The sequence below is a fragment of the Zingiber officinale genome, chromosome 10A (assembly GCF_018446385.1).
Source record: "Zingiber officinale cultivar Zhangliang chromosome 10A, Zo_v1.1, whole genome shotgun sequence".
Lineage (NCBI taxonomy): Eukaryota > Viridiplantae > Streptophyta > Magnoliopsida > Zingiberales > Zingiberaceae > Zingiber > Zingiber officinale.
Window position 1 is genome coordinate 36,500,865 of NC_056004.1, and position 11,063 is coordinate 36,511,927.

Sequence of the window (11,063 nt, forward strand, 5' to 3'; positions counted from 1 at the left end):
GGAGAGAAGATTTAGTTCAGTTCAACTTAAAAATAGGAAATGTAAGTTTTGAGTATTTTTTAAAGTTTAATGGATGATATAGTAAATTGCCCAATTCAAAATACAAACATCAAAACACTACCTCGAAACTAATTAAGATTAAAGAAAGCCCAAACAAGATTCCAAGTCTCTTATCTTAATCCCTTTAAACATTCTTTTCACCAAAATCCTTGATTAATCAACCATTTTCTCCCAACCTCCTTTTGTCTCGAGCGCAGTGAACGGAGGTGCAAAGGGAGGTGCAAAGTCCACCAACCGGACTCGATTCCAATCTCAGACAACTCTTACACAAATTTAATAGAAAGCCTCATGGGAAACATGAACAAAGCAAGGACAAGAGGACCTAAAAATAAAACACTAATAAATAATGCCAACAAAATTTAAAAAACAAATGGAAATGATTCCGCAAGGAGAGAAACACAAGGCCAATGTTGTGCTGTTTACGTCATCTCTTCGTCTCGATGCATGATAACTTAATTGCCCATAACTTTCTTAACTCCATCTCTCTCAGTTCATCAAACCCCATGAGTCTTTAATTTCCTCACCTTTCAAGCAACGGTGTTTTTATCCTTGTTTATGTGACACAGATTCTTCACAGATTCCCACCCATTGACTATCTTATTTTATTCATCAAGTTTATTACTCTTCAGTATCGATTAAGACTGTTTTTTATCTTGTAATTTATGTATAATAAGCCTTCTTCTTAGTACAAGCTCAATTTATTTAAATGATAGTTCAAAAATCTCTCAATCCAAATGGAATTTTTAATATTATTACATTACGATTATGAATTTAAGCTTAAAAGAGCAAATTTTACTCCATAGTGGCTCTGGGCCACTCTACCGCGACTAGATGCATCATGCATGCATGCTTGCTCTGTCACTTCTCTGTTCCCTGACAATGGAAATTTACTCATGGAAGCTCGGAATTCTAACTAAAATATACAATCTATCAAACGAGTCAAACCAAACAGTAAGTCCAGATCAGAAGCAAAGATAATGCCAGGAAGCTTATGGTGGTTCTAATCTCTGCTTTTGCTTGTCTATCACTTTGCAAATTGCAATGGCGTGCAGTGCACATCCCTCCACTCCACTGTAAATGTGTTGACAATGTTGGGTCCTGTGTCATCTCACACGACCTCAAGTGTATCCTTTGCCGCTTTCCTCGACTCGAGCTCTGTGAACTGAGATCCCCTTCCTCCATTAATGGATCCTCTATTAATCGTTTAATACCATGCTGGATGTTAATCTCCAGAAAAGTGACAGCAGATGATTTAGTATGTTTACTGCAATTGATGGATTGCTTATACGAGAGATTACAGACTTTGCTCTTGGAATTCCTTTTTCTGAATATTAGATTCGGACAACACTAGCAGACAGAGACCACATCCAAGACCTGTAAAGAGGCCTCTCCTAACAAAAAGGTTCGAGTACTATGGACAACAATGATTAAAGAAAGAGCAGAAGAACATGTAAGTAGCTGCACAAATTGACCTCTCATTGCTCAAAGGAGATGAACCCAACCACTTCTCTTTTCCCTCTGTTAAAGGTAATGCCCTCAACCAGCTTTACAGGAGGAACAAAATCAAGAAAAATCTCAGATTCTGGTGGAACACGATCTAAGGACCAATAACATGTGTACAAAATTGTGTGGGCTCCATGGATCTGAGTGAGATCAGGAGCAAAGCCTGGGTAGTGACTTGGATCCACTTGGACTAACTCTTCTCAATTTCATGGCCTTCTCCATCTGCGCTTGCATCTTCTTGCAAATCTTCTCCAACTCTGTCATCTTCCATTGCATTCCTTGAAGCTGAGACTTGAGCCTCTTGTTCTCGCTGGAAATCTCAAGGTTTTTCGCATAAAGAATGACCTGCTGATCATCACTGCTCAACTGTTTTTTCTTGCTCTGATTTCGCTCCGGCGATGGTTCTTTCAATTGGCTGGTCTCCTTCAGAAGGCTCCTGAGCTTTCTTTGTTGAGAAATGAGAGCTCTGATTATTGTTCTTGAGGGGAATTTTGAGTTCTTCGCCAGGTTCTTGCAGGATTCGGATGAGAGCTTCTCATAGTTTATGGCACAAAATAGCTTTGTCTTCTCTTCTTCCAGTAGTTGAGTATGAACCTAAGTATTTTGTGAACAAGAATTATCTATTTGCTGAAAGAATATGTTATACACCAAACCAAACTAATTATTGAAAAAAGAAAAAAAAAATTACGAAAAGATACCTCAAGATACATGTCGATTGCTCGGTAAATTGAATCATGGGAATCTCTTGCTTCATCAGGTAGAGCTGTGGCAAGTGACAGAAACATTGGAGGCTTCAAAGAAAAATCAGGGGCGATCTCAGCCAAGTAAGAGTCCATCAACTTTGCTGCTTGCTTCAATCGAGCTATTGATTCTCTAACTTTTCTTGTGCTAAGAAAACACTTCAAGAACCTTAAGATTAGACTGACGTCATAGAGACAATCCATCCCTGCAGGAGCTGGAATCAGTAAACTATCTAATGTTGCATGGTCAAATTTTCTGCCTATCATGCTCTCCAATTTAATTTGGCAGTCCTTGCTAAGTTTCAAGGATGCTGAGACCCTGAGAACATCAAACAGGCCCTTGCAAGACACCGAGCTGCCTCCATCAAGAGAGTAGAGCAGTTCTATGCTAATTTCGGCAGCCCTTTTCTTGTTACACGAGGAACTGGACGCTGCATTCTTTAGATAATGCATGAGGAACTTACTGACCAGTACATGATCTACCTTCTGCAAAACCATGCTGCTGATGATCTTTTTTATCACGTCTGGGCTCAAGCTCAGAATATCCTCGAACCACCAAGCTCGGTGGGAGCTGTTCTTCGCGCTAATTGTGCTTCTTGAATCAACTGACAATCTTAGCGCTGAGCTTTCAGGAGATGAACCTGACGGGCTAGCATCAGCTACTGCTGTGATTCTACTAACAGCGGATTCCAACACTCGATCCAGCAGCCCCGAAGAAACCGAAACTGGAAAAGTGTCTTCGCATTGCTTCAAAGCGTGCATGATCTCAGGCCATGACCAGTAAGGGAGTCCCGCCAGAGATTTCTCTGTCAACTCAAGCAAGTTGTTAGTGGAGGCAGAAACACCATCACTCATGTCCATGAAGTGCGCAACAGAGTGCAGAAGGCAAGTGCTGTGGGATGTTATCATTTGAGCTCTGCCACTGTTGTAGCAGAACTTTGCCATTAGCTCAAATGCCTCTGATCCTCCAGGGAAGTCAGTCATTGCAATTTTGAGGGGTTTTGTTGGTGAAGCGGTTAAAGCTTTGTTGCTTAAGTTTCTTAGCTTGCCGCAGAACGATGAGAGTACTTCCTGTGATCCATTAATCAGCTTAGACCAATGGACTAAACCGTGAAGATATAAATAAACGGAATCTAAAAGCATTAAATTCAAGGATTGAAGGAGGCGGTCTAGTGGGGGAATGAAGAGTCCTTCCATTGGTTCATTGTTCAATGCGGAAAAGAAAGGAAGGTGTAACTAGGCGCTTTGAATGAGCATAATGAAAAAGCAACGACAGGAATCATTCCCTCGAAAACGGAAGCAATAATTTCGACATTGAAACCCTATTTTGTTTTTGCTCATGAAAAAAAGGTGAAAGGAAAAGAAATAAATGACTAAAGCATTAACTGCTCACTTGAAGCCTCCATTAATGAGGCAGAAGAGAGAGAGAGCCAACGGCTTGCCAACAAATGGTGAAGATGAACGAATCTTCGCCAAGAAGAAAATGGTGAAGATGAATTGTACATGAAAACGAAGAGATCATGGAGAACGCGATTGAAGGGAGCTAAAAAAATCGAGTCGAAATAACACCAAGCGTCGACTGTTCGTCGGAGAAGACTAATGTTTACTAGAAAAGAAACTTACAAGTAATCAAGTTCACGCACCTTATCGACCAGGAAAGTCTCTTGGCCATCGACGTCGACTTCGAGATAACGCATGGCCGATGCTTGAGGATTCGGACTCGTGAGAATCGCAGTGACGAGAAACTTCGACAAAAGAAGTATGGTAAAAAGGAACTACAATGACGAGGAAGATGAAGGGATCAGTGGAAGGCAGAAAGGAGAAGGAGCAGGGGAGACTGGAGAGAGTAGTTTCGCTGCTCAGTTACAAAAAGAGGAGGCGAAGAAAAGAGAACCAGAAGAGACCGAGGCAAGTGTTGATATAGCTCTTGACATCTCCCATTTTTAGCATCGCTGTAGAATGCTCATCCCTTTCACCTCTTCCACATGAAATCTTTGCTGCATATTCCTCGCGCTCTCTCTCGTCCCTGCCAAATGGTATACCAACAAAACCAACTCATTGTGCACTTATGAAGTTTCCTAAAGCGAATTCTTATTCGTGTCGGTCAATTACGCAAGAAAAAGCATTGGGTTGGAAGCTGCACTGTAACTGGGTCAGCATAAGTGGTGGATCCATAGTGTTCAGCTTTTTTCTCAGTGTTTACATCTCTGTTATTGTATTGTCGGGCTCCGCTCTAAAGAGCCCAAGCTCAAATTTATGATTATAGCTTTTGTGGCTGTAATTGGCCCACTTCGTTATAAGCGATGTGCATGTATCCAACGATTAATTATCAGCTATGCAGCATGGCCTGCCTACGGTTGCAGTTTTAAGGTTTCCACAAACAGAAAACACACCTGAAGCTTGAATTTATTACCGCATGAATGCATGAATACACTGGAGAAAACAAAGTGTCTCCCACAGCACATCAAAATTCCAAATTGAAACGAAAAGTAATTCAGCTGGAGTTGAGCAATTTTAGTGATTGACTAGAGCACAGTGCTTCCTTATCTCACCTGCAGATCCTGTTTTTATTCCAATCCTTCCCATCTTCTCCATGGACAACGCAAATTCTTTGAAGAACACTTCAAGGGGGTCGTTAAGCAACTGAATGATGGCCGACTTGGTGGCAGGAGTTGTGCTTAGAGCTGCATCAGATTGGAAGAGTCCTCTTCTCTGGAGCAGGTGTTTATAGTATCCTAGATCGAAGGTTCTGAAGCTACCAGGATCCATCTCAACGATCGTCGTCGTATCGTTCGCGGTCTTGCACTTGTTCTTTTTCAGATTGGCAGCATAGAAGCTATCCAGAGAAGGATCTTGGTCGCCGTTACCAGTGAAATTGTAAAGCCTGTTACTGAATGCTTGGCAATGAGAGACTCCGATAGTGTGAGCCCCTACAATGATGTGAAGATCGGCACCTCTTATATCTTTGCCCAAAAGAAAGCAAAGGAGGGGAAAAGACTGCACCTTGAATACAGAAAATTTGGTCAAGTACCTGACAAAACAACTAAATCTAAAAGATTCAGCCCTTTGCTAGCAAATGATGCTTGAAGAGCACTGAAATTGAATGTTGGTGCTGGGAGTTCATTTGATGCTTCTCTGGACTTTGAGATCAAACCATCTCTGCGTCCAGTTGGAACATGCCAATAAGGACCTCCCTAATGTGGTGAAAGACTTGAAACAAGTTAATCATTTCTTTTTTTCATAGAAGTCCGATAGGAAACAAAATGTATTGTTACTTAAAAAGTTATACTAATCAAGCATAACATCATGCTAAATTATACTGATGATGAATTGTATATGAATTCAAGGATGCTTTAGTTACTTACAATGACCACAACTGCATCTCTTGCTACCAAGGCAATGATATCTGCACAGGAAACAACCCCTGGGCATTCAGCTTCCACTATGCTCTTCACTCTATCAAGAAAATCAAATCCACGAAGGGATTGGTTTGGCAATGCTGCTTTCTCTGCTTTGTTATTTGTGGTGGAGTTTATCAGCACAGAAGCATCGCAACCCTGACAAAATGAACAATATATAACACTAAACTTCTACTCGTAATATCTATGGCATTCCTAGACTTACTCCTCAGTTTGATCGATATGATAACTACATACCCTGACAAAGCAGTCGTGGAAGTGCATCCTGAGAAGAGCAGCTGCAAAAGAAGGTGCATTTGGTATGTGCTTCTTGACATAATCTTGTATGATCTTCTCAGCATTTGGGCAACTCTTATCGTAGAAACCCAACTCAAGATCTGACTTGACACGGCACAATGAGCACACCATAACACATACGATCACAAGACACTTAGCTCCCATGCTCCCCATTTTGCTTTCCATGACTTATCAAAGGTTTTATCCTTCAGTCTTCTTGCTTGGAAGAACGTAATGCTTATGCATATTTATAAGCTGGCACTTTTCATTTTCAAGTTCAAACGTGGAATTAATATTTTTGTGAGCAGGAAGGTTAATGATCACTTATCACACTTGTGCTCAAGCGTTGATTAGTTTAAGAACTTTACAGGGCAAAGCTAATTTGTTGTGTTTGTTTATGCTTGATTCTTCAGTCTGACTGGGTGAGACAATTTTCCTTGTAGAAATATGATATTATAGCTTGTCATGTGCTTACATTACCACTAACTTCCATTCTAAAGTAGTATTTTTATGGATGTTTTCATCATTTAATTGACCTAACACTGTTATCAGCTTCTCTCTTGTTTTGTATGCGATACCATCTAATAAAGCCAGTGCTAAATTAATCATATGGAGAAATATTAAAACATGACTCTCCACAAATAGTAGGCCAATTTGCATGTGAAGTGCAATATATATATATGTAATGTATTAGCTAACCTACTCAACAAAAGCACTTGTAATGCTTTTGCTCGATCATTCTCATTCTCTATAAAATTAAATTTAGTTTTAGATTTCAGAATGATTTATTCTTATTTTAAGGACTTATAGTGATACTTAACAAGCATCATTCAAGGATCATAAAGCAACTTTCTATTAATATTTTCACCAATTCTTCTAATAGCATGTCCATAGACAATGCTATGGTATCATCAAATTAGTAACACCTTAACATGGGCAATCGAAGGAATTTAGAGTAGCATTGCACAATATTTTATCTTTATAATTTTAAAATACTTTAGCATCAAATTTAGAGGCAATTTAGCATCATATTTTAGATACCACTTTAGTGTGTCATCTTTAAATCCCCAATGACAATTCCAACTCCCTAATCAATCCATGTGCCAGACAAAATACATTCCCACTCCCTGACAAATAGATTCATTTGTTTCAACTCCTTAATAGATAAGAATTTACCCCATTGCCCTTAGTTTTAATTAAACCCTCCTAATACCTTTTCCCTCCTTATTCCCAATATCTGCTTCTACCCTAAACCATCGACAATCATGCCCATCGAATGGAGGAAAAAATCGGAGAGGCCACCAGACCTTTAAAGTGAAGCAGCACCTTACTTTGTTTAAACCAAGGGAAAAATCAGCGAACAAGTGACAAAAGTATGATTTTTTGCTAGACTTTTTAATTTTGTTCCATTTAAATTGCACATTTATGAGTGGGTTTATGTTTGATCATTTTCAAATGAATGACTCCATGAGATTTGTGGTTAGTTTTCTATTTGGGTTTGTATAATTTACTATCAATTAAAGTGAAGTAGCGCCTTGGTTTTTAGCTACAAATTTTATGTCCAATATTTAGAGTTTAGTTTTCTGATTGTATTTGTGTTTTATTTGTATCCATTGTGGAGTGGTTATCTGAAAATTCTTTAGAGTAGTCGATTTCATGTACAGTTTTTATTGTTTAGTTCTTGAATCAAAAATATTTAATTTTAGGAATTCTCTAGAAATTTTATTTTTTGTCTTGAATTTTATATGAATAAAGCTTTGATCTTTAGTTTTTACATTATTAATTGAATGTTATGTTTTTGTGGATTAGGTCAAAAATGGATTCGGGAAGTGGGCCTTACAACCTTGCATTTTTGGATAGTTGTAATTACAAGAAGTAGTTGTTTGTGATTTCAATTTTCAGTGGTCATAGTTTGATGGATATATTTATTGGTCTTGGCAAAAAAATGTACGAATATTACTCCCGAATCTATGATTCTACAATACGTAACTCCACAGTATAAGATGTACTTGACTTTGAATGATGATGATGATGTCCTTAATATGATACATCTTTATATGTGTATGAAACGCAGCATGATTGATTTGAGAGTAGAGAGTAGAAATGAACATGTCGATAACCTAAATTTTGGGAGGTAAATTATTATATTCCTTTTCATATTGTGATTTTGATAATATTTTATGTTACATTTAGCATAAGTGCATATGATATTATTTATTTGACACTACTAATCGTATTTACATTCAATACGTTCATTATGTATGTATGGTATGTACCTATTTTATACTTATTTATGTCTGATGCATCTTAATAATTTCGTATCAAATTGGTAAGGGTTGAGGAGAACATACACAATGAAGGAGTAATGAGGAGATTGAATGGCTCCCATTGTCAAATACTCTAGATGCTTGGATTAATTGCATCCATAACAAAAGGAAAAAAAAATTTCAAAGATGCTGTTGATATTAAAAGATGTGTTAAAAACTATGTTGTTGCTACAAGACGTTCATTTTTGTATAGAAAAAATGACAATGAGAAGATTATTGCTTGATCCCATTTCAAAGCTGAGGAGATGGCGAGCTGGGTGTGTGGCTACATTGTTGACTGGGAGAAGACTTTGAACTGGTGAAGAGGCTGATGAACTAGAACAAAAAGAAGCTTCGGTTATCACCTTCCTCTCTGTGCACACCAAAGAGAGAGCCAAAGGAATGTTAGAGTGAGAAGGGAAAAGGTCTTGACGCAGACACTCCAATGCTCAAGCTAGCGAAAATGGAGAAGAAGAATAACAATCGCGTAAGTGTAAGTAAGATTGTTGTAAAAGAGTACCTCACCAATGGAGAGAACCTCCTTTTTATACCACCTCCCATAACCTCTACAATAATGAGGTGGTAGAGAATTTCAGGTGTAAGAAGTTGTCGAACAAGGGAAGACGTACAACTTAGGTGATATACAGTCACCGTCCAAAGAATCTTCCGTTACCCATATGTGCACTGCTTTTGTAACTTACACCATTAATGAGGTGTTTAAGAGAATATGCTGTCATAATATGTCAGTTGATGGAAGATATATAGTCACCTTCGAAGAAGGTTCTGTTGAATGCATATGTTATAGGAGAAGAATATTCTCTGATGAATGATTGTTACTCTCTAATAGGTTATTGTGTTTCTCTAACAATGTTGTCTCTTGAATATATCTTGATTCGATCTTTGGTCGATCGATAGATCGATTCATAAGCATCGTATTGAGTCCCATAAGGCCTTCTGGTCCATGGGTCGCTCGACTATATATTTGTGGGATGCTAGGTATCTAATATTGAAGTAATAGGGAACACAGTCTTCTAGGCCCAGCTAGTTCTATGACCAACGGTCCATAGGCTGGGATACTTGCCTCTGAAAAATGGGAACCGTGTCTCGAGAGATCCGATAAATACCTTTAGCCAATCGTCCTTATGTTAGGAGGCTTGCCCTTGAGATCTGGAAGTCCAGTCGGGTTTATACTGAGAGTTGCCTCATACATTTATCTTGTGTACATATAGGAGACGAGAATGCCAAGCTGTGTAAATCTTACTGCATTATGTTCGTGACCAGCTATATACTAAGAGTTAATATTGTAATACTCAACCAGTGCTCTAAGGCTCGTCAGATTTGCTCTATGTATCCTGGCAATGAGTAGAATTGTCCTTGAAGTTTGACCAGCTTTAGGGTCGACCGCTCATATGCTGAGAGTTGTACTATGAGAATGGAAATTTAGGGCCCCTAAATACAATCGAATATATGACCAACCAACTTTGTGTCAAACTAGCCATCTCTTAAATCCGATCGACTCATAGCTGACCGCATATATACAAGGTGAAGTGAATCACTAGGTCCCTTGAGTTTGACCGGCCCTTTGGCCGATCGTCCTTGTATTGAAAGCCTTAGTGTTGGGTGAGAAGCGAAGTCCTATTGAGAGTGACACCCTGGCTGCCATGCCCCTTTGACTGTCATCTCTCTTTGACTTTGACTACCACGTCATCCCTGGGTCTTCTCGTAATATCTCATGTCACTAGCCTCCCCTTTAAGTCTAATCGAAAGAAGCTCGTAGCTGACTGACTAGATCCCAGTCTTATATTCGCCCGATCACCCAACTTGCTGGTCTGACTGAATGGACGTGCTTATGGTCGCTCGTTAATGCTATACTCAATTTATTTCTTGGAAAAATGCATGTCAGACAGTTGACATGCCAAGTAGTGTACCAATGATATGTGGGAAGACGTTTTTCAGCATAATGATTTAGCTATCTTGTCCATCTTAAATACCCATTTATGGGTGACCACCTCATGTCCTACTACCTCATTTTTTGAAGTGACAGTTGACCCACACCTTTTCGTATGGACCAACAATACTCCTTGCTTTGCAATCGAACTGTCACCAATGATCAGGCTATTTTGATCAAACAGTTAAGATTAGCAAATATCTTATGACTCGTGTTTAAAAACCTAAGAGACACAGAAGAAAATTATCTGCGTTGTGTCTTCACTTTTCTTCTCTCTGAGCGATTTTTTTTGAGGAATTTTTCCTTCTTACGGTCTGTATCAGTAAGTTCCTCCTCTAAGTTCTTTTTGTGTTCCCTACATTTCCTTATGGCCCAAGAATCTTTTACTTCCTAGTATACCTTCATCCGCTTCGATTTTGACAATTGTGATCAAGAAGTGCTTCACTTGCAATAAAAAATTCCCCAAAACTACCACATTCCAACCCCCAAGATTGTCCTCATCGCCCCCCTTCGGGCTATGTTACTTTCTTTAAAGATTAAATTATGGCTGGTTTTCTCTTTCCAATCCCTTCATTTATTTCTGAAATAAGTCGTTACTTTAACCTTCTCCTTCAACAACTAGCACCAAATGTCTTCTCACTATGTATGGGATCTTTTTTTGTTCCGCCTGTATGACATTCCTCTGACTCCCTTGAATTTTCATTACTTTTCTTACCCCAACAAATTGGGTCTTTTTGCTCTAGTCTTATCCTAAGGTAGTGTTCTTTAAGGACCTATCTTCCTCAAATAAGAGATGAAAATTCTGTTTCTT

General features: G+C 38.9%; 2 protein-coding genes across 2 annotated transcripts; both read right to left on the minus strand.

The window, feature by feature from the left end:
* Positions 1-1,354: 1,354 nt before the first annotated feature.
* Positions 1,355-4,352, minus strand: LOC122026115 (BTB/POZ domain-containing protein At3g22104-like). Its single transcript, XM_042584758.1, has 3 exons — positions 3,947-4,352; positions 2,262-3,374; positions 1,355-2,157 (listed from the first exon to the last, which is right to left on the minus strand). The coding sequence occupies exons 1-3, from the start codon at positions 3,998-4,000 to the stop codon at positions 1,714-1,716; spliced, it is 1,611 nt and encodes a 536-aa protein (XP_042440692.1). The 5' UTR covers positions 4,001-4,352; the 3' UTR covers positions 1,355-1,713.
* Positions 4,353-4,701: 349 nt separating this feature from the next.
* Positions 4,702-6,204, minus strand: LOC122027594 (peroxidase 3-like). Its single transcript, XM_042586581.1, has 4 exons — positions 5,960-6,204; positions 5,669-5,860; positions 5,335-5,497; positions 4,702-5,233 (listed from the first exon to the last, which is right to left on the minus strand). The coding sequence occupies exons 1-4, from the start codon at positions 6,182-6,184 to the stop codon at positions 4,818-4,820; spliced, it is 996 nt and encodes a 331-aa protein (XP_042442515.1). The 5' UTR covers positions 6,185-6,204; the 3' UTR covers positions 4,702-4,817.
* Between the last annotated feature and the right edge of the window lie 4,859 nt (positions 6,205-11,063).